General features: G+C 33.6%; 3 protein-coding genes and 1 long non-coding RNA gene across 4 annotated transcripts; 2 read left to right on the top strand and 2 right to left on the bottom strand.

The window, feature by feature from the left end:
• The first annotated feature begins 5,027 nt into the window (after positions 1–5,027).
• On the top strand, positions 5,028–7,723 carry LOC108486605 (WAT1-related protein At1g21890-like). The gene is made up of 7 exons (XM_017790737.2): positions 5,028–5,334; positions 5,430–5,492; positions 5,706–5,822; positions 6,464–6,701; positions 6,791–6,949; positions 7,048–7,199; positions 7,293–7,723. The coding sequence occupies exons 1-7, from the start codon at positions 5,138–5,140 to the stop codon at positions 7,498–7,500; spliced, it is 1,134 nt and encodes a 377-aa protein (XP_017646226.1). The 5' UTR covers positions 5,028–5,137; the 3' UTR covers positions 7,501–7,723.
• Positions 7,724–8,309: 586 nt separating this feature from the next.
• On the bottom strand, positions 8,310–13,968 carry LOC108486604 (uncharacterized). Its single transcript, XM_017790734.2, has 9 exons — positions 13,639–13,968; positions 13,300–13,405; positions 11,101–11,390; positions 10,844–10,949; positions 10,331–10,744; positions 10,147–10,223; positions 9,936–10,060; positions 9,123–9,362; positions 8,310–8,634 (listed from the first exon to the last, which is right to left on the bottom strand). Exons 1-9 carry the CDS (start codon positions 13,764–13,766, stop codon positions 8,612–8,614), a joined length of 1,509 nt encoding a protein of 502 aa, XP_017646223.1. The 5' UTR covers positions 13,767–13,968; the 3' UTR covers positions 8,310–8,611.
• A 344-nt stretch (positions 13,969–14,312) lies between these two features.
• LOC128294080 (uncharacterized) lies at positions 14,313–20,015 on the top strand. The gene is made up of 2 exons (XR_008284295.1): positions 14,313–14,667; positions 19,728–20,015. It is a non-coding gene; the product is annotated as an uncharacterized LOC128294080 (long non-coding RNA).
• Positions 17,129–19,841, bottom strand: LOC108483964 (lysM domain-containing GPI-anchored protein 1-like). Its single transcript, XM_017787533.2, has 5 exons — positions 18,648–19,841; positions 18,294–18,411; positions 18,027–18,188; positions 17,888–17,919; positions 17,129–17,584 (listed from the first exon to the last, which is right to left on the bottom strand). The coding sequence occupies exons 1-5, from the start codon at positions 19,315–19,317 to the stop codon at positions 17,304–17,306; spliced, it is 1,263 nt and encodes a 420-aa protein (XP_017643022.1). The 5' UTR covers positions 19,318–19,841; the 3' UTR covers positions 17,129–17,303.
• Positions 20,016–21,195: the final 1,180 nt, after the last annotated feature.

Here is a 21,195-nt window from a genome sequence, read left to right as displayed (position 1 = left end):
ACTTTATATACTTTATGTATTATTTATTTTTATTTTTATTTATTTTACGATCTATTGTAAATTTTTTGCATGTATTATCTGTTTATGTATATATATATATATATATATATATATAATTTAGCTACTTTTAAATTGTTCATTCCAAGTTTATTTGTTTTAACATTTTTATTACCTTTTAAAATATTTTTCTTAAAATAGATTTTATTTAACCATTAGTTAGAAACGTTAAATAGTGTATGTGGTAAGATTATTATCATTGGGCATGTTTCAATTTTCGTGTTTGTACTTTTCAAAAATTGTATAATATATTATTGATATATATTTTCCATATTTGTTACTTTGTTTTGCATCCCCATGTATTATATTATGATTGAGATTGCCAACCTATTTGCTTGAAATTAACCTATTTGCTGAAATTGTTCATTTCATTTTCTTTGCTTCAAATGAATCGAATAAATACGTTGCAAGTTTGTTTCCATAATCACTCCCTTTTAAAAAAAATAAAAAATAAAATTTCAAAAGCGAGGTAATATTTCGTGTTTGGTAATTAGAAATTGTGCCCTAACGTGTTAGGTTTCGATTTTCTGTTTGACCAAATAAATATTCTCTCGAGATTTAAATCCATGTTTTTTCAAATTAAAAATAAGGCAATATTTCGAATTTAGAAAATTCAAGAAAATAATACCCTAACTTACTAGGTTTCAATTTTTCTTGTTTAACCTAAATAACTAAATAATCTTTTTGAAATTTCAAAAGCGTGAGTTTTGGAAATTATAAAATGATCTTGTATCAAGGATTTGAAATGTTATGTCCTATTATGCTGGGTTACGCTTTTTCATTTGTTCAAAACAATCGAAGATCCCTTTGGAATTTTACTCACGTTTTCTAAAAACTCTTTAAAATGAAAGAAATGTTCGATGTTTGGCAATTCGGAGAATAGTGCCCTATCGTGTTGGGTTGCAATCTCCCGTTTGTTCAAAATAATAGAATGTCTCTTCGGAATTTCACTCATATCTTCCAAGGTGAGGCAATGGTCAATATTTGGAAATTCGAGGAATCATGCCCTACTGAGTTGGGTATCGATTTTTCGTTGGACCAAATAGTTGGGCATCCTTTTGTTATTTTCGAATTATAAATTTTCGAACGTCGAAACAAGAAGATTTTTGGCAAAAGACTCGGGTTATTCAAATGTTATTAACAAGAACCACATTTCAAAAAAAATTTAATTTTAGACAAAAGGACAGTATTTAATCGATTTGGTACCAATTTTGGGCGTAATGAGGGTGCTAATCCTTCCTCATACGTAACCGACTCCCGAGCCTATTTTCTCATATTTTCGTAGACCAAAATCATTGTTTTAGTAAACCAAAATGTTTTATTAAAACAACCCAAATTTCTAGGTGATCCGATCACACCTAAACAAGAAAAAATTGGTGGCGACTCCATTTTCGCTTTCCAAAAAGTCAATCCATCATTTTTAAATCGAAAAAAAACCGAAAAAAATGGTTTCGACAGTTAGTGACAACAACTTACTAGTTACGTCCTTTATACTTATCAAGCTTTGTTGAAATGCCTATTGGAGTAGATTGAGACTTCATGTCCTTCATTTTGAATTTCTTGAGTATTTCCTTTGTATACTTTGTTCAGTTAATGGAGATGTCATCACTTGTTTGTTTTATTTAGAGTCCCAAGAAGAAGTTGAGCTCCCCTATCATACTTATCTCAATTTCACATTGCAGAATCTTAAAAGATTCTTGACAAAATAATTCATTAATAACATCAAAAATAATATCGTCAAACATATACATTTGCCTCTAATTTTAATAAACAATGTGGTATTTACTTTGTCTCTACGAAATCTTTTTCAATTAAAAATTTAAAAAGCTTTTCATACCAAGTTTTAGAAACTTGCTTTAAATCGGTATATATGAACAAACCAAAGGTTCAAGAGTAGCATGGTTAATAAAACTTAATACTAATGTGTGAGTCTTTGTCTCACTTTATACTTGTACTATATATGAATTTTGTTCGATTCTTTACCTATTATGTTTTATATTGAATAAATATATACATTTGTATCTATATTGTATTAATGAAAATAGACCCGAGTTTGTAAAAAAGAAAAATCAAAGGGAGAATAGTGATTATTCAACATAAAATTCACATGCCTTTTCCATGGCTTAGCAAGAAAACATATCTTGTATTCTTTTGATGGTTATGAAATTGGAACTAATTTGTGGGAATAAATTATAGAAAACTTGTTAGGATATGGATATCTTTGAGCTTCAAAAATCAAAGCTGTTGAATATGAGTCTTGTTAATTAGTTTAGATAAGGAGAATGGAGAATGGTGGCCACTCTTCTTACACCCACTCTTTAACAAACCCCACATTTCAGCACCACTAAAGCTTATCACCATTTCACAATTCCCACTTACCCTCAAATTACCAATAATTAATCATTTATTTTCATATTCTTTATTAGTACAATTATATATGTATAAATAATAATATTTTTCCTTTTTTGAGAATTTCTTTTGCTTTATTTTTTCAGCAGATATGGGTTTGAAGAGTAAGCTTTTTCCAGGTGGATAACAGAATCTGGAATTTCGAGTAAGGGTACATATGGAATTTGAAAACTTTATTGGGTGTACGGAATTTATAATTCTCCCTATTTTCTGGGATAGGATTCCTTTGCCACTTGAGGACGGCAGCAATTTATTTTCCATAATATAAATTCATTATTTCATTTAAGGAATACAATCATACAATTTAAGGAAAAAAAATAATACTTGTTGTAGATGGTGAAAGGTAGCTCCATTAACATAACAAAAGTTTAGTTTCGGTATCAATAGAACATTATAACACGTTGATAATTAGTTTTGTCACAAAGTGATTGCAATCACTTCATATTATAAGTAAGAGCTAAAATCAACAAAAGAATCAAACATTTGCCAAACTAGAGAGGACGACAATAAAATTATCCTTAAAATTACTTGCAAAAATAAGATTATATGCATAAACAAGACTAAAAAATGTGTTACAAGAGTAGACAAAATTTTCTAAAAATGAAACTTATTAAAAAATGGAAAAATAAACAAAAAATATATAAAATTTAAAGACATTACAAGTTCAATTTGACTAGTGAAATCATTTATTATTCTGAAATACTCTCAAAATAGAAACAGATTAAAAAGCTGACGAACAATCACCCACTTTCCTAAAAAAAACTGCTGGTGGTCAGTGGAGTTTTAGCGAACGACAAGCATAGTCATCTGTCCATCACAACTTGTGAAAACAATAAAAATACATGTGGAGTAAATGAGAAAAAGAAAAGATTAGTGGGAGAGAGAAAAGGGCGGACGATAACTAGCCCAGAAGTTTAAAGAATATATTTGGATACCATTATATAAAATTAAAATTCATATACCACATTACATTAAATCAAAATTCATATTTATAATAAAAAAATGAAAAAAGTGATGGAACAGACAATTTTAGGAATTCTTGTTAGCTCTATCACAATCAAATCTTTTTAAATAATTAGTTTTAATGTCACATGCATATTACATGATTTTATATATTATTTTTTTATTGATGTAATTTTTAAATAATGTGTTTTTCATTATTGTAATTACTATAAAGCAATGTTATCATCACGGTGTAAAATATAAATATATTGAAGGACTTAAAATAAATATTATTTATTTAATTTAAGCATAATTAAATTTTTTTTTTTTTGCATGTTGAGTCTCGAGTTTTGGGTCTTGGATTTTAGGTTTCAGGTTTCGATTTTTGGATTTTGAATTTTAAATTTTGGGTTTCAAATTGAATTTTTTGTATTTATTTATGTTTAATAATTATATTTAATATTTATTTATTAAAATAAAGTTATTTATATTTACTTTTAAACCCTTTAATTTTTTTATTTTGCACCAATAACGATGTATCATCTTGTTATTAACTAATAGTGCATATATAGAACCTATACACTGCATCAATTCTTCTCCTAAATATAATTATAATATATTAGATTATATAAAAGTATTGTTTATGAAAATTTATATATGAAACATAAAATTAATTATTATATAAATAATTAAAATTTTCATTTAAAACTAAATTATTATAATTTTAATTTTAACTTTTTTATTAATAGAAAATAACAATTTAAATATAAAATTTAAAGTTAAACTTTTATTCATTATTATATAATTTTATTTTAATAAAAGTCCTTTAATAGAATCACAATTCTTATTTGTAAATGTAATAAATTTTCTATTTATTTAATCAAATATTTTAGTAAATTAAAACTCTTATTTATAAATTTAACAAATCTTACAAATATAGAAATACCATAAGCAAGTTTAAGGTATAACAAGTATTAGATTGTGTTTTTTACCATATCATATAATACAATTGTTAAACTCTCAATCCGCTTATGAAGTGTTAAAAACTTCATAAATAATATATCAAAGAATTTTTCATAATAAAAATATTTAAAATGAAAATTTCAATAATATAATCAACAACAATGGCTTAATAAATTCAGAAGCTTTTTCAAAGTTATACTTTTATATATTATAGATAATAAATAGATATAAATTATAGATTACTTCTCCCCGTGTGAATATTTTATGTATTTGTTTTATATTTGATTGTGTATATATATACTAAAATCATATATCATAATGTTAAAGAATGTAGAAAGATTACGAAGAATATTGATGAAACATGAGTTTCATAATTTTTTAATTTTGTTTTATAACCACGTATATGTCATTCGTTTTACTGTTTAAATATAATCCTATGCAATTGAATGGTTGTATAGTTACCTAATCTTACCTTGATCACCCAAAAAAAAAAATAATCAATTTGGATTAGAGCAGCAAATTTGTCATGATGTTGATATATATTTCTTTTTCTCTATCCATTGTGAGCTCGAGCAGTCGACATCTTTAACATGTCACCCATTGGAGACCCCTCCCCTTTACCTTTTTACCATCCTATAAATCCATCTCTCGTTCCATTTGCTACCATCCCAATTTCAATCCAACTAGCTGCAGTAGTTGATAAGGAAAAAAGAAAGAAGAAAAAAAAAAGATAATCCTTCACTTTGAGAGACGAAATTATTTCAAAATGGAGATGAAGTTACCAGTAGGGCTAAACAAGGCCAAGCCATACTTGACAATGACGTCCCTTCAGTTTGGGTTTGCAGGGATGTATGTTATCACCATGGTTTCTTTGCAACATGGGATGAACCATTATGTTCTTGCTGTTTATCGTCATTTAGTTGCCACCATTGTTATTGCACCCTTTGCTTTAGTTCTCGAAAGGTCCTCCATCTTCTCTTTCAATCTTCAGCCTTTTGAATTCAAAACTCTTTGGCTAACTCCGGAATCCTGATTTTACTTACTTTTTTTTTTTTCAGGAAAATAAGGCCTAAGCTTACTGTCCCCATTTTCCTGAGAATCTTGGTCCTTGGTTTCCTAGAGTAATGATCTAACCATTTTATTTTTATGCAAATTTGCACTTCATGGAACGTGGAAACATGTTGCATGCAAATGAAAGCATTTTTTTTCTTAAAAACCTGAAGAAAGAATCAACTTTCATATGTATATATATATATATATATATGCATGTTTCTTTTAGTCCATGAAAGACACTATAAGAAAAATCATTTGCATAAGTTATGATGATGAAACAGGCCAGTGATAGACCAAAATCTGTACTATCTGGGGATGAAATACACCACGGCAACGCTTGCTTCTGCTACTGTTAATGTCATTCCTGCAATTACATTCGTATTGGCATTGATTTTCAGGTACTATACAGTTACACTTCACATCCATAATAAGCTTGCAAATGTGGGAAACACAAAATAAAATAATAAAGTTGCATGTGCAAATGTGAATATTCAGGTATTATTTTCCATACTAGAATTAAATTATTATTTAATACGATTTTTTTTTTATTTCTATAAGTAAGATCCTCGTGTTGGTGTTGGTATTAATACACAAGTAGGATTAAAATGCACATAAGCTCCCACATTACACCAAACCTATAAAAAAACCTAAGTTGGAAGTTGGCATCATCATATTCCATTTCTTCCTGTTGTTTGGGTTTATGCAATCTTTCTCATATATGCATCTTATGGAATATTCATCACAAACTTTTTTGAAAGGACTTTCTGCACTTTACTATTTCACTATATGCTACACCAATTTCAATGATATTTATCTAATTCTTAACCATAAAAATACAATCTAGATTTAGGTTTTTTTGGGGAATTGAGGGTTAGATACAGATAAGTATTCGACATAATATGTATAAATTCTTCAAAAAAGTTTTCACTTATGTGGAAGACCTTTAAAGGGTTTAAAGACATATATCTGAATGTGTGGATATAACCAAAACTAATATTGGATTTTGTTTTATTTGGTATTAACTTAATTTGTGGATTAGGTTGGAGAAAGTAAACTTGAAGAAGGTCCATAGTATAGCCAAGATAATTGGAACAACAATCATGGTCCCTGGTGCAGTTATCATGACACTGTACAAAGGTCCTTCAATCAGTTTCACGAAGTTTGGAGGAGGAGCTCATCAAACTGCAACCAATGTAGCTGAGGCTAAGCATTGGGTTGTTGGGACATTAATGCTCCTGGGCAGATGCTGGGGCTGGTCAGGCTTTTACATATTGCAGGTCAGCATTTACATATACATATACATATACATCTCTTCATGATGAACTGTTCTCCTACTAACTTGGATTTTGGATAATTTTGATTTCAGTCATTCACATTAAAGATGTACCCAGCAGAGCTATCTCTTACAGCTTTGATATGCTTTATTGGGACCATAGGAGGTGCAGCAGTCTCATTTGCAATGGAAAGAGACTTGAATGCCTGGAAAATTGGCTGGGATTCAAGCTTGTTAGCTGCCGTATACTCCGTAAGTGCCAAAAAAACAATATATATATATATATATATATATATTAACATTCATCTAACAACATGACATTTTTCTAAAACTTTTGTGATGAAAATCAGGGAGTGGTATGTTCAGGAATAGCATATTATGCACAAGGGGTTGTGATAAGAGAACAAGGTCCAGTTTTTGTTACAGCTTTTAGTCCCCTTTGTATGATCATCACTGCAGTTTTAGGATCAATGATATTAGCTGAGAAAATACACCTAGGAAGGTATTCTTACAAAGATTTTTCCACCCTCAATCTTCCCTTTTCATAACTTTAAAATAAATTTATTGATTTCTAATATCGATGTATGAATTACAGCATAATAGGGACTGTTCTTATAATCTTTGGACTCTACACTGTACTGTGGGGTAAAAGCAAAGACCGAAAAAGCTCAAACACAGAGGAAGGTGGTAAAGACATAGAGTTGCCAATCTCAGACAGTGGTAAATCAATCAAGTTGGAAGATAGTACCGATGGAGCTGCTAGGATTTTGAAGATCCCAGCTGAGAATACTGGAGAAGCATGAGAGAATATGTAACAAGTAATGTTTTATATTTGCATTTTGCAGTGGAGATTTTTAAGCTGTAAAGTGATTTATATTATTTTATATATATATATATGTATGTATGTATGTATGTATGTATGTATGTATGTATGTATGTATGTATGGTTTCAGCCTGATCTCTCCCACTATGGGAGTGTTTTCGTTTAAGAATAAACAATGGACGGGATTGTAGCCTGTTAAAATACCCAGGTGTTTTTTTAGTTTGAATGTTTCTTCGTTGTACTAGTTTTTGAAAACCAGATTAATTAATCACTCATCCCAATGGAGACAGCAAACTCAATCCCATAATCCCAGCAACTCACTATAAATTCATTCATGTAAGTCTAGCCTACTGCACGCATTCCTCAACTTAATCCCACAATCTCAGCCTATGTTGATCCTTTTTCTATTTTAGACAAAAACTGAAAAGATTAAAAAAAAGGGAAAAACTGCACCATATACTTGTGTCCAGTTAAATAATACTGCTTTTAAGTTTCGAATTTACATTCTCTCAACGTGAATATTTAATTACACTTAACATGGAAAAGCACGGATTCAAGTTGGTAAAATTTTTAAGAGAAAGGAGTTAAATTCATTTGCAACCGGTTATGCTTGACATTTGCCACACTTGCTTTATCCAATTTCAACTTTCAATACTTCTCTATTTTATTTAAATGTAAGATAAACTACTAGGACTTGTTTAACAAAGCTTGTGTAGAGCATAGATGAGAATCTTAATAAGTAGAAAAAGAAATATTTTATATATATATATATATATCAACCTAAATTCCTTTTCATAACGAAGGGATAAGCCTAAATCAGGCAATAAACCCTTCCTCACATTTAAAACCAAACGTAGCATTAACAAACAAAATTCTATGGCCTAAAATGAAAACCCTAAGTCACAGTACTCGTTCATAATACAAACATCCTAATCAAAAAATTAAAAAGCCATTTCCTTTTTCTATCAAGGACTACTGACTCCCACACCAACTATGTAACAAGAAAACCTTAGTGAGAAACAAAAATTTAAAATACATAATACAGAACCATAATCGAACAGTTGATGGGCCAGCAATCACCTTGTATGGATTCAATCACTGTCTTCATCTTCTTCTGCAAAATGTATGCACCAATCAAATAAGAAATCTGACACGATAGCTTAGAACAAGCAACCAACGTTCCAACTTAAATGTAGTTTAAAAAACTTTGTTTGCAGCATGCTTGGGTTTCACTTGGAGACACTTGAATGAGAATCAGAACAGAGAAAAGCTACTTTATAGCTAATGGTTCCATTTTGCATTCCACGGATTTTCTGATAAGTATCACAAACACCTCCCATACCCAATTCTGAAATCATAGGTTCACAAAGTGCCATATAATCCCTTCTTTGGCTAAGAGTGAAATTTATTGATCATTAGAAAGCTAATGAACTATTAACAAAACTCCTGTCCATGGGGACAAAGAATCTAATAAGATCATAGAGCACATGCACCAATCACAACCACTATGTTCTCCTAATTCAAGGTGACCCATATTTGATAGTTCATAAAGATGGTCAATAAATTGTTTTAACAAACATGCAAACAAATCCTTATACTCACCTTCATCCGATTCTTCACTTTGGCTGTTGCCATCATCACCAGCGTCTTCATCATCATCATCACCATCATCCTCGTCACTTTCTTCACTTTCATCATCAGTACTAACATCTGGTATTTTGGGCTTTGGGGGAGGAGTAAAACTGGCTGTAGGCCTTCTACGTGAACTTATCACGATATTACTCGTGTCAATTCCTTCTAGTTCCTTTGCTCTTTCTTTCCTCTTCCTCACATCCTTGACTTCTGAGAATTTAAAATACTCCTATACATTACTAGAATTGAAAGATAAGATTAAGTAGAACATAATGAAGTTGTGGATCATAATACATTCAGCTTGTAGTATACTGGGTATGGAAGTCTCTGCAATCCCATGTGAATTTTATAGATTTCTCTACCTAATATTAAAACAGAAACAATCATCCAGATATATGATAGCTGTCTATCATTGAACTTTCCAAATACATCAGAATTAACTATCATCAAGCCTTCCTAGTACAGACAGAAGCTTTCAACCCAGCAAAACTAAGTTTGTCCCACATGAAAGATAAGATAGTATGATCAGGAAAGGACATGCTTTATTCTTACATAGGTATTAATTCTCAGTTAATGGAAAGTTTTATCATCATCCCTGCTCATGGATGGTGAAGGCATCTATGAGATGACAAAATTAGTTAATAAAATTTCTCCCTTTCCCAAAGATTTTCAAAGCATTAAAGAGCTTTAATCCCACTTTTATCACTAACAAAGAGCTTTCTGAAACAAGGTCAACTCCATAAATGAATAGTAAAACAGTAGTCCGCAGGCTAGAATCCTGACCTTTTTCTGAAGGATTTGCAGACAACCCTTCTTTAGAAAGAATATCCTCTAGTTCCTTTCTTAACTGGGCTTCACGTTTATTCTCAGGCACCTGTTTGACTCTCTTGTAGATTGAGGGAGGAACACTATAAATAAAATAAGTAACAAGAATAAACTCATGGTCAACTTCAATGGAAATCAAAGTTCATAAAAGAGTCGGTCAAAGTGAAACCTCATCCCACATGACTTGATAACCGACTTTAGATGTTCCACACGTTTCCCATGTACTGGAGCAGAAGTTTCTTTTCTCTGCATATTAATAATATGACTAAAAGATGCTTAATTTATATCAAATCAAAAGACACTTAAGATATCAGAATATAAATTTTGGAAAGAAAATGAACTAAAATTAAGACCTTGACAGCCTTCGCAACAGAAGATCGAGAGCAACCATCATCAGAGACACTCCCACTGTCTCCTTCATCGCTATTATCATCTGAATTTGATTCTGTGTGTTTGCTTCTCTTCTTGCTAGGCATCTCTGCCTCTATTTTAGGTATTTTCCGCTTTTTAAGCCCTTCAAAGTTCTTAGTCTTCCCTTTAGGAGTGATCTTTTTTTTGGGCTTCACTTCTTCCTCTTCCTCTTCCTCTTCCTCTTCCCATTCCTCTTGTTCTACTTCATCATCTTCCTCCTCATCATTCTCACTTCCTGATGAAGCAGAATTCATTTTCTTGTTGACCTTTTTAGAAGGTTTGATCAGAGATTTTTTATTGAGTTTTTTTTTCTTAACCTCACTTGCAGCTGCAGAAACTTCGCAAGACTTTAATACCTGATAAGTGATAATTAACAGAAAGAATCATAAGAAAGCTATGATGCAAATGATATTTTTGGAAGCTGAATTGACTTCTCATCAAAAGAATATGCCCACCTCATCTAATTTTCCAGATATAAACTTCTTGTACGGATCGAGTGTAAATTTATCGAGTGTAAGATCTTCCTCCAAAAGCCGACGAAGTCCAGCCATTGTGACTTTACTGAAACATCAAAGACCAATTGTTCAATGTTAGACCTCAGTATACAAAGGAACTGGAAAAAGGGTAGCATACAAAGCAACCTGATGTAACATGATGGACAAGCAATTATAGTGAGAATGGCAGCAACCTATCAAACAATTTAGCAACTTACTCTGAATTAGCTTCAAGATATGAAGCCCTTTTCCTGATAGCTTTCTGTATTGTACTCTCAGAAACTTCTTTAGTTTCTTTGTTCTCAACTTTTGTAGTTTTATGTCCAGCCAGAAGGCCCAAAACTGGAGAGCCATCTAATTTCTCCTCATCTTCAGAGCAAGGTTCCTTTACTTCTTTCTTAGATTCTCGTTCTTTGGGTGATTCTGTTCCTTCAGTGGTTGTACTTACATTTTTCTCCACTGTTTCACAAGAACTCTTGGAGCCATCCTCATTTGCACCATCTAAACACTGTAATAAAGAATAGGTAAAAGTGAAACAAGTGAACAAAATAACACATTTCTGGTAAGTCTTCACATTCTAAAGCATCCATTCCTTCTTTGTACATTATTATAAAGAAGTGAAATGAGAAAATGAAATAAGTCAAATAACACCTTTCCAGTAAGTCTTGACATTCCACAATGCATCCATTCCTTCATTAAATGACATTTTTAACATCCAAAAGTTCCAGCAGCAACAAGGCTTTTGATGTTCATGTTACTAAAAGTAAATTAGAGCTCTATTCCAAACTAGTAGGTCAGTTCATCTTTTTTTCCCCTCTAAGACATGGGCCTAAAAGTCCAGAGAGAGAAAAATTATAACTGCAGATATCATTGTTTCATAAAACAGAGGATCGAAACTGCAGCAATTTTTATCAACAATCGAGTAAAGAACAGTACAGACAACAAACGGATATCAAACTTTAAATTTTGTATTATGCATAGACAAACTGGATTTTTTTACTGTATGGAAATTGATAATTTTAGAATTGCAAATAGGTAGAGCAGACCCCTGTTATATTTATGTGCCTAGGTTGCCCCTAATTTAACAGATGTGAAATTTATTTGATCTCCATTTTAATACTCTCCCTCACATGCAAGGACAACAAACCTATACAGGGCATGAACTTCATGAGTAGACATAACAGCCTATCATATTGGTCTGAACATCTCAATCTAGGTATAACAAACCTAAAACAGAGAGCACAATGGACATGGATACTGTCGATTATGATACCATATTAAATTATAGAATGGGCATCTAATTGGAAATTGATTCAAAATATGTTGAGTGGCCCTTGTTATATTGATGTGCCCTAGGTTGCCTTACACATAACAGCTATGTGATTTATGTAGGGGTAGCAGGAAAAACCCGAAATCAATGGGTTCCGAGCCAATCCGACCCAATAGGGTCGGGTTTTTTTCTTGAAATCAGGTTTCGGGTCGGGTCAGGTCAGGTTAGCTTTAGAGAATGGTCGGGTCGGGTTTGACATGAAACCACCCCAACCCGCCCCAAGATATTTACAAAATTACCTTTATATTTTTTTTAATATTAATTAGGTTAAAAAATCCTTAAACTTTTATCACTACCAACATCATTTTACCACCTTTACTCTCATTTCAAACTAGTTTCTTCCCCCTCTCATTTTAATTTGTTTTTCCAAGTCGCCCCCTCAGTTTCATTTCTTATTTTTTTTCTAAGTTGTAATTTATATTTGTTTACTTTGTCATCCCAAGCATTTTTTTCAATATTTTTTAATTTAGTTAATCACAATGTCAAATAAAAAAGTTAGAGCTTGGATCAGGTTGGTATACAATTAATTTTCAAGGTCGGGGTCGGGGCATGGTGGTAGAGTATCGTGTTGGAGCCGAGCGGGCAACAATCCGACCTGCCCTGCCCCGTTGTTGTCACTAGATTTATGTTATCCCCACTTCAATAGAGAAAAACTATAAAGAAAAGGGAAATAATAATAAACCAATTACAATAGTAGATCAAATCCAGTCATGGGCAAGCATTACCAGTACTTGCTACTTTCTGGAAAAGGGAACGAGTCAATTGTTTCCGCTACATGTTCTTGCAAGTTATCTCTTGTTCTTTAGCAGTCGCTATAAAGAAAAGGGAAATATGGAAAGCAAAAACATGATCAACTGGAAAACAAATAACTAAAGTCAATGAAACATCAATCCTAACACTTCTTTCATATAAAAGCAAAATCATGCTTTTTCTATCCAATTACACATTTAAGCTTTCATTCAGCAGCAAAATAGAGGGAAAACAAAAAATAAAACGAAAATAAAACAATAAAGCACACGTTAATTAATAATTATCAAATGAGATAGTGACTAAGATGCTTCCCAACATTGAGAAGAAAAAAAGGTACCTTTAGCAGGCATTGCTTGACGAATCTCTTCTGAACATCCAAAGCAAAGGTCTCTAACCCCAAGTCTTTCTCTAACAATCTCCGAACTCCCTCGAAGGTCAACGAACTTACCAACAAACAACCAAAAAAATCCAATTAAACTAAATTATCAAGCAATTCACACTTAAAACTAAATTACACATTCCGGTATGACAATCCTTAGAATTCAACTCGGTAAAGGCAATTTCACAAACCATGAATCCGATACTGAAAACCTAGTTCTCGAGACTGTAAAAAGTAAACAGCGAGAGAGAGAGAGGGAGAGAGAGAGAGAGAGAGAGAGAGAGAGAATGAGTGTACTCGGCTTGTTCCTTGAAGTGGCCAACGCGAGAGTGCATGGCGGTGGTAATGCGTGACTCGATATCTTCCGCCGTCGCTTCTATGGCGTCGGCGTCGGAGGCGAGGCTACCGTGCGCCTCCTTTGCCATTTGATAGGGGAGAAGGTTTCACTGTTTCGGGTTTAGAGAGAGAAAGAGAGTGTTGCTAAACCTTAACACACGGTGAAGATGAAAAAGGGGGGGAGAAGGAAGTCATACGCTGTGGGCGGGTGTAGGACAATAAAAAGTCAGCATGCCACTTCTCGAGTGAAAATTTTTCAAATTTGTATATCCTCGATCCTGATGCCTGAAGAATGTGTAGCAGATTAAAGAGCGGCGGATTAACTATATTTTGTATGACCATTATCAGTTTTATTAATATACTACTATTATTTTTATGTGATTTTTATTATATTTTTATAATTAATTATAAATTATTAATTAAATTAGTGTTACAAGTAAATTTAATATATGATATAATCATGATAAATAATTATAGTATATGTAGTATTATTTATAAAATGTATTTATATATTTAAATTTTGTTTTACTCATAATGTAATCTAATTTTTATTTTGATATCATTATATTTACTTAGTTTTAAATAATATGTTTTATTATTTATTATATGTTATTTTTAAGCATATATTTGTATATAGTTTCAAGACATGGATATGAGGAGAGAGGGGTTGTCCATGCTATTATTACCTAACCTTAACAAACTAGATGTACATGATAGGATGAAACTGTAGGGGTGCAAGGAGCTGGGGTTTTGTCCAATCTGCTAAAGATCCGGTTGCTATTCATCGTCCCCATGTGATGATTATTGCGGAAACCAAGGTTCGGACCTCAGAAATGTCTTGATCAACTTCCTTTTGATTCTTGGAAGGACACCAATACCTTGGGCTGAGAGGTGGCTTGCGGCTTCTGTGGAACTCAGCTACGGTCACGATTGAGGAGCTTTGCAACACTGAACAAGAGATCCAAGTTCTTGTTAAGATACGGGGCTCTGGTATTCGTTAGTTTTTTTTTTTTCCTATCTATACTAACCTTATATATTATTTTAGAAAATTAATTTGGGATAATTTAAAATATGTTGCTCATAACCATAATTTATCCTAATTGATGTCGAGTGTGACTTTAATAAATTTTTATCGAGTTATGATAAGAAAGGTGGAAGACCGATCTCCCCACTAATGTTAGAGTTTCATGGCTGCTTGAACTGTTGTGATATAATTGACTTCAGTTTTAATGGTCATTGCTTTCCGTAGTCTAATTTACGTCATACTAATCTATAGAGGCCTATTTTTATTCTGCCCAAACAAACCAAATCAGAAACAAAAAATAATAATAATAATAAATCATAATAATTTGTGTGGGAAACATTTTAGAGCTCCTCAAAAACTCTTTATATTTCAAAATACGTGGTTAGATCATCCAAAGTTTTGTCTTCTCCTTTGACACAACTTGGAATGCTAGTAATGATGATCTTTCCCAAATCATTGATAATTTCAATAAAGTAGTTGATAATTAGAACTGTACGTCTTTTGAAAACGTCTTCTTCAAAAAGAAGAAACTTTTAGCCTGATTCAATGAAATTGAGAAAGCTTTTAAACTTGACCCTAATGATTTTCTAGTTGATCTTCAAGGACAACATATGTCTGAATATCAAGATGTGCTTAAACGGGAGGAAGATCTTTGGGTCATGAATTCTAGGGTTAACTACCACTCTTACGCTTAGAAGTTTTAATAGAATTGAGGGCATCAACTATGTTAAGGGACAGTGGGTGACGGAGCGAATGAAAATTTGTAACATTATTATCTTTCTTTGAAAATCTTTATGACCAATAAAATGCAAATATCATTACCACTTTTGGTTGGGTCTTGTTATTGGGGGTGGATAGAAGAACTTCGAATGAACCTATTAGAGGGGAAGAGATTAATAGAGCAGTTTTCTCCTCTAACCCTTATAAAGCCTCGGGACCGGATGGACTTCATCCCTTCTTTTTCCAAAAATGTTGGGAAACGGTGAAGGAAAAAGTGTGTGATATGGTTATTGATGTGATCAAAACCTGTAAGATTCTTGATGGCATTAATGATACTCTCATCACATTTATCCCTAAAATCACTAACCTGATTATTGTGTCCCAATTTCGTCCTATAAGCCTTTACAATACTTCGCACAAGATCATCACCAAAATGGGGATATCTTAGTAAGTAGTGCTTGCCACCAAATTGTTGGGACTCTTAGATACACTGCCGGTTCGACTGACATGAATTGGAACTGACTATGTAAAGCAAATTTGCCTCCTAAACTGAAGTTTTTTATATGGGAATGTGCCCACGAAGTGATTCCAACCTCAGTTTTCCTTAGGAAAAGAGGAATGGAGGTAGCGGATAACTGCCCTCTTTGCTCGATTTACCCTGAAACTGTCCACCATTTATTAAGGCACTATCATGAAACCCATAACTGCCTGAATGATGCTACTGGTGCTCCCCCGTCTCAATCTGTTGAAGCTCTTAGTTGGGCGGAATGGCCTAAACATAATGTGGTTACTCAAGCCTTCCACAGAAAACATAGGATACCCATGAATGTGTCTTTTTCTAATGTTTTTTAAATCAGATCAGTGATTGAACCGATCAAGTCACTGATTTGTCGGTTCAACCGATCCAATTAAAAATTATAAAAAATTTTAAAAAATCGGTTCAACCGGTGCCTGGTCTAACCAATTCAAAGTCACTCTCCGGACCGCTACCCCAATCGGTTCCCAGTCCGACCAGCTGATTCAAACAACACTGGTTTTTTCTTTTCTTTTGCGGGAAATATGGCCGCACAGGAATGGAAAAAATCTCTAGGAACAGTTCCAGAATTGAGGAATCCCCAAGAGAGCTATCTGCAAAGCGGGAGAGTACTTTGCGCTTGCCGGAAAAATAAAAAATAAGCCTTATCCTCGCTTTATACCAGTCAAGTGGCAGCCACCATTGGCGGGTTATGCTAAATTAAATACTGATGGGTCTTCCATTGAGATCCCAGGGAAAGGAGGGGCTGATACAATCCTAAGAGACGAGAACAGGAATTGGATTAAAGGATCGCACATACACATCCCCTCTTGTAAGAGTGTCGAAGTTGAGCTTTGGGTACTCAAAGATGGTCTTATTCTTGTTCATCAACTCATCCTACCTAGATTGAAAATTGAAGTTGATGCTGAAAATTGTTGTTATTCTTGTTCATCAACTCATCCTACCTAGATTGAAAATTGAAGTTGATGCTGAAATTGTTGTTAAAATTATTAACGATACTGATTATGGTAATGTGTTTTTTACTCCGAGTACCTACTCTGATAAGCAGGTCCAGAAATAAACCTCCAAAAATATGAAAAATTAAAAAATTCTAACCATACCCCCGTGACTCTTATATACCCATATTCAACACTCAATAACATAGGATTCAATAAACAGAAACGCAAGGCATGTCGAAAACTGCCATGATCGATCAAGCAAATTAGCTTTACTAGTGAGTTTTAGAACCCACTCGGAAAATGTAAATACAGTCTTGAACAAAGTTACATAGAACGAACAAAGAGGCAGGACAGGTCAAAAACTAAGCAACATTACAAACCAAAAAGCCACCACAACTTACAAGAAAAATTACAATGACAAGGGTGAGATTAATTTGGCAAGCAAGTATATCACAAGTGCGGCAGGAAGGGCGGCAGCTGAATTCATCAATGTCGAAGCATTAGATAAGCTTCCAAAAGGGGCACCTCCTGGGGGAAATCCAGGAAGAGACCCTGTAGATGGCACTGTAGAAGTCTTGGGCACTGTTGCGGTGGTGGCACCATCTGACTGGGGTGCAGGTGCTGGGGCAAAAACTGAATCCCGAGTTACATATGTAGGTGGGGCTACAAGGGTAGGAAATTGCTGTGGTCCTGCATTATTTTGCGAAATTCAGTTCAAAATTTAGATCGGTCAAGAAGCTTTCTATGACTATATAGAAATATTTGTAAATTCTAAAAGGTATCACAAGTCTTGTCCCAGTAGCGGAAACTTTTATTTGTTTGAAAGAAGCAGCAACGGAAGTCAACAATATGCACCGGTGAAGGTAACAAATGGATTCATATCTATTGTATCCAATTAGGGAAGTCCCCAATCCCCTAAAAGAAAACAATTTCTAGTATTTATGTGTTTTGGAATCATAACCTATAAGAACAGTGATTGTATAAACTTCTTACCTGGACATCGAGGTTGGAGAGATGATGACAACCTGCAGAACAAGGGCAAGTTGATAGGTTCATTTATTGGAGAAAACTCAAACATATGAATCACTTTTCGCATAACCGTCAACAAAAGTGGCTAAAAGTTGTAGCTTACGAAGTGATAATGGTGCCATTTGCATAACCACTATAAGCACAAGAAGTCACATTGCATCCAGCACTACTTTGCTGCACTGTAACGTTCCCTAGCATGAGATTGCTGCTTTTACATTGCATGCTTGAACAAGAAACAGCCAAAGAAGCAGGCATGCAGTACAAACTGTACGAAACAATCGATAAAGGTTATATTTAGGGGAATGAATCTCAAGCAGTAAAGACAACTATAATCGAAAACTAATAAACAAAAATGAAACAGCCCAATTACTTGCGACTCCCCGGTCCACAGCTGCACTGAACACAATGGCTAGCAGTAATAGCATAGCTCCCGTTTGGCACAATCAATCCATGATCCGAGGCATATTTAGGAAAATTTGAAGCACAAGCTGAAAGTACCAAAAGAAAACAACGCTAAACCTCCATTGCTCATGGTAAACAGACATAAACAAAGTAGATACATAAAAACACAACTCAATTCCCCAAAGCTAAATATAGAAACACGCAACCATTGCCTTAGCTTGAACTAACAATGCTAAATCGCTGAAAATCATAAAGCAAAGGACTTTGTAGCAGTAATATAAAGCCTAATCCTACTACAAAAGCAAGACAAACACTCAACTACCTGACAAAGGAACAGCTAAAATGTCGCCAGGCGTAATAGAAGTACCCCCCATAGCATTAACATTCATCAAATCTGTTATGGTAGTGGAGTAACTCGCTGCAATTCCAGCTAAAGTATCCACTGGCTTCACCACATATGAAAGGTAAATAGCAGGGAGTCCATTATCAGTCCCATTAAAACAAGTACACGGCAAAGGAACAACAAGGTTTTGCCCAACATCGAGAACCGAAGGATCATCAATCGAGTTAGCCTCTCTAATCTGGTCAGCTGACACCAAACCAGCGTAAATAGAATCCGCAATAGACGAAAGCGTGTCCTGGGGTCGGGTCTTGTAGTGAGTGGAAACCGATTTCCGAATTCCATCAACACAAGAACATAGAATGGGGATCTTGACGAAGAGTTGGGAAGGAAGGATGTGGTTTTCGACATCCGGGTAAGAGATATCGATGGCGTTGGCCGTGAGGACCGAAATGGGGTCAACCTGGAAGAGGGAAGCAACCTCGGCGACTTTCAGGTCGGTGTAGAGAGTGTACCCCAACAAGGCATTGCATGAATCAGAGTTGGAACAAGGCTCGATTGTTGATTTTGAAGCTACCAAAGCTACATCGGTGAGAAGCACGAAGCAAAGGAGTTTGTAAAAGGAAAGGAAATTGGGTTTTTGGTTTGGCATTGTTAGGTGCAGGGGCTTGAGGAGTATGGGATTATTTTTCCTTGTTTCGCTTCAGTTAAAGGCAGGGAAAAACAAAAAATGGGGGGGGGGGAAGAATATGACAAAAAGAGCTTTGGGTTCTTTGCTTTAGTAAGGGTTTTGGGTGTTAGAGAGAATGGACTAAAAAAAAGGAGTCAAGATTAAACAAACAAACAAAAAAAGAACCCTTTTCTTCTTTGCTTATTATGGTTCAAACTAATGGACAAATGTAGCGGCCATTGAAGGTTTCTAAGGTTTATCAGCTGGTTTTGCTCCTTCACTTTCACTATAATGTAGAAACTTCAACAGCATAAATATGGCTGCTCTCAAGCTGGAAAATGTTCAGTGTTTAGGGTTTGGGCTTATTGTTTTCTTGTCTTTAATTTTTTCAGGGAAAAAAATGGACTAAAGCAGCGAAGAAGAAGAAAGAGCAGAGGATGGGGGAGGTGAGGAAGGGAAAGCAATGTGTTTTTTCTTGCATAAAGTGAAGAGACACGTCAGATTCTCGATCTTAGAGTCTCCAAAGCATTATTACATTTTTATGTCAAGACTAATTTGCCCTTGTTCTTTTTTGTAAGCCTTACATTGTTATCACAGAGCTTCAATTATTTGTTGTCTTGTACTCTTTTAATAATTTAGCAATAAAAAAATGTTTTGATAATTTCAAAATAATAATACAATTTAATTAAAATTATCATTTCTAACTCTAGAGTGGGTGGTATTAGGCTTTGAGTTTAGGGTGTATTTGGGAAATTCAGTTATGTGGCTTTTAAGATTTTGGAGCGCATAAAGCTGCCTGCCCGGGCTGCCCTACAAGACAACACTGCCCTGGGGTAGCCTTTCCAGGGGCGTGGACCAAAGGCAAAGAATTTCTGCTTCTGGTTTTCCCTTTTTCCTTCAATGTTTCGGTTTCAGACATTACAGACCACTATACCACCATCTCTCCCTCTCCCACGCTTCAAGTAGGCGCGTCTACCGCATTTCGTAATCTGAACAATAATAATGAAATATGTAAAACACTAACAATGTCTTTGGTTTACTGGAACCCAATAGGCTGTAATCTAATAACTTGCAATGGAATAGTTATAACAATAGTTTGATTAGATGGAATAATATTGTAATAATATTCTTTGATTTGATTAAGAGGAATATATATTGTAATAATTAATAAACTTTTAATTTATAATTTATTATTTATTTTTTTTAGACAATATCTAAAATTATCCAAAGTTCCTCTTATCCCGTAATTAAGAGGATAATGTATTTTAAGCGCTTCGAACTCATATCCTCTTACATTAGCATCAATATTCATATCAATCGATAAAACTCAAAATCTTTAAATATTCCCAAATTAGTATACCTTTTAATATTTTTACTAAAAATAAAATATATTAATTTAATAAAATATTTATTTAAATTAGTAACCCTTTATTGTTGTTTTAAGTTATATACATTAAAAAGAAAGTCATTCATAAGCCTACAGTCGTATTATTACAATATTTATATTAGTTCAATCTTAATTTGTACAACTACAGTACTATTATTCATAATGGATCAATGGAAATATAAAAAGTAAATTAAGAGTAAACCATCGCTTTACAATTACGACCACCATTCATCACAACATTAAATCATGATTTTGCAGTTACCATCACCATTATTTCAGTACAAATAGCTCAATGGAAAAAACTACAATATTTTGTTCCAATAAAATTAAAAATTATGACTATTGTTCATGTATTGATGCCATCAAAACATATACTCAATTCCTTTCGCAAAGCCTATTGCTTCTTGTGCGAAGATAAACATCAATGCCTACGTTGCTAGAAACAACCTCCTTCCCTAGGAACAACGAAGCTT

Source organism: Gossypium arboreum, chromosome 6 (assembly GCF_025698485.1).
Source record: "Gossypium arboreum isolate Shixiya-1 chromosome 6, ASM2569848v2, whole genome shotgun sequence".
Classification (NCBI taxonomy): domain Eukaryota; kingdom Viridiplantae; phylum Streptophyta; class Magnoliopsida; order Malvales; family Malvaceae; genus Gossypium; species Gossypium arboreum.
This window is presented reverse-complemented; position numbering and strand designations above follow the sequence as displayed.